Raw genomic sequence first — 583 nt, forward strand, 5'->3', positions numbered from 1 at the left:
TGTTTTTTTTAAAGAGAGCCTGATTATCTTACTTTCAAAAATCAGGTTTTGCATATTCAATTCGGTAACGATGTAAAAAGATTTCACTGACGAAACACGGGTGTACTGTGTCAAGGCTGCCACTAAATGCTGCCTTTCTTTCAATACTGCGAGTATGTAGCCCGTCCAGCAGCATATTTCACTTGGTTTGTAGCTCAGGTGTGTGTTGAAGGAAATAAAGTTAGAGTTACGATAAAACTAATTGTTGTGATTGATGCATGTAAGAAAAGACAGACACATCCAAGCATGTATACATACGCGCATATTTAGGTACACATATTTCGGAAACACGCAATGTACCTAATGGCACAATAATCCTCCAGCTACACAAACACATAAAATCATTCAAAACAATGAGAATTATATCATAAAATAATACAGCCAAGAGGCAAAAGAGATCGCTTTGCTGCCGATTTCATGATGTTGGAATGCATTCAGTATGTGGCTGTTGCCCACTTTGCGGTTGGGATGAAAAAAAAACACTTAGCGCTAAGTCTATTCTGAACTAAATCTTAATGGAACAATACCATTACTGTGCAACGGT

The 583-nt window shown here is 37.6% G+C and overlaps 1 protein-coding gene across 1 annotated transcript in view; it reads right to left on the bottom strand.

The window, feature by feature from the left end:
• LOC119589337 overlaps window positions 1-175 on the bottom strand; it is a gene marked incomplete in the record, with an annotated part of 19,170 nt that extends 18,995 nt beyond the window's left edge. The window contains 1 exon segment of the mRNA XM_037937957.1: window positions 92-175. Within this exon segment, the coding sequence (XP_037793885.1) occupies window positions 92-175 (84 nt within the window).
• Between the last annotated feature and the right edge of the window lie 408 nt (window positions 176-583).

The sequence above is a fragment of the Penaeus monodon genome, chromosome 25 (assembly GCF_015228065.2).
Source record: "Penaeus monodon isolate SGIC_2016 chromosome 25, NSTDA_Pmon_1, whole genome shotgun sequence".
Lineage (NCBI taxonomy): Eukaryota > Metazoa > Arthropoda > Malacostraca > Decapoda > Penaeidae > Penaeus > Penaeus monodon.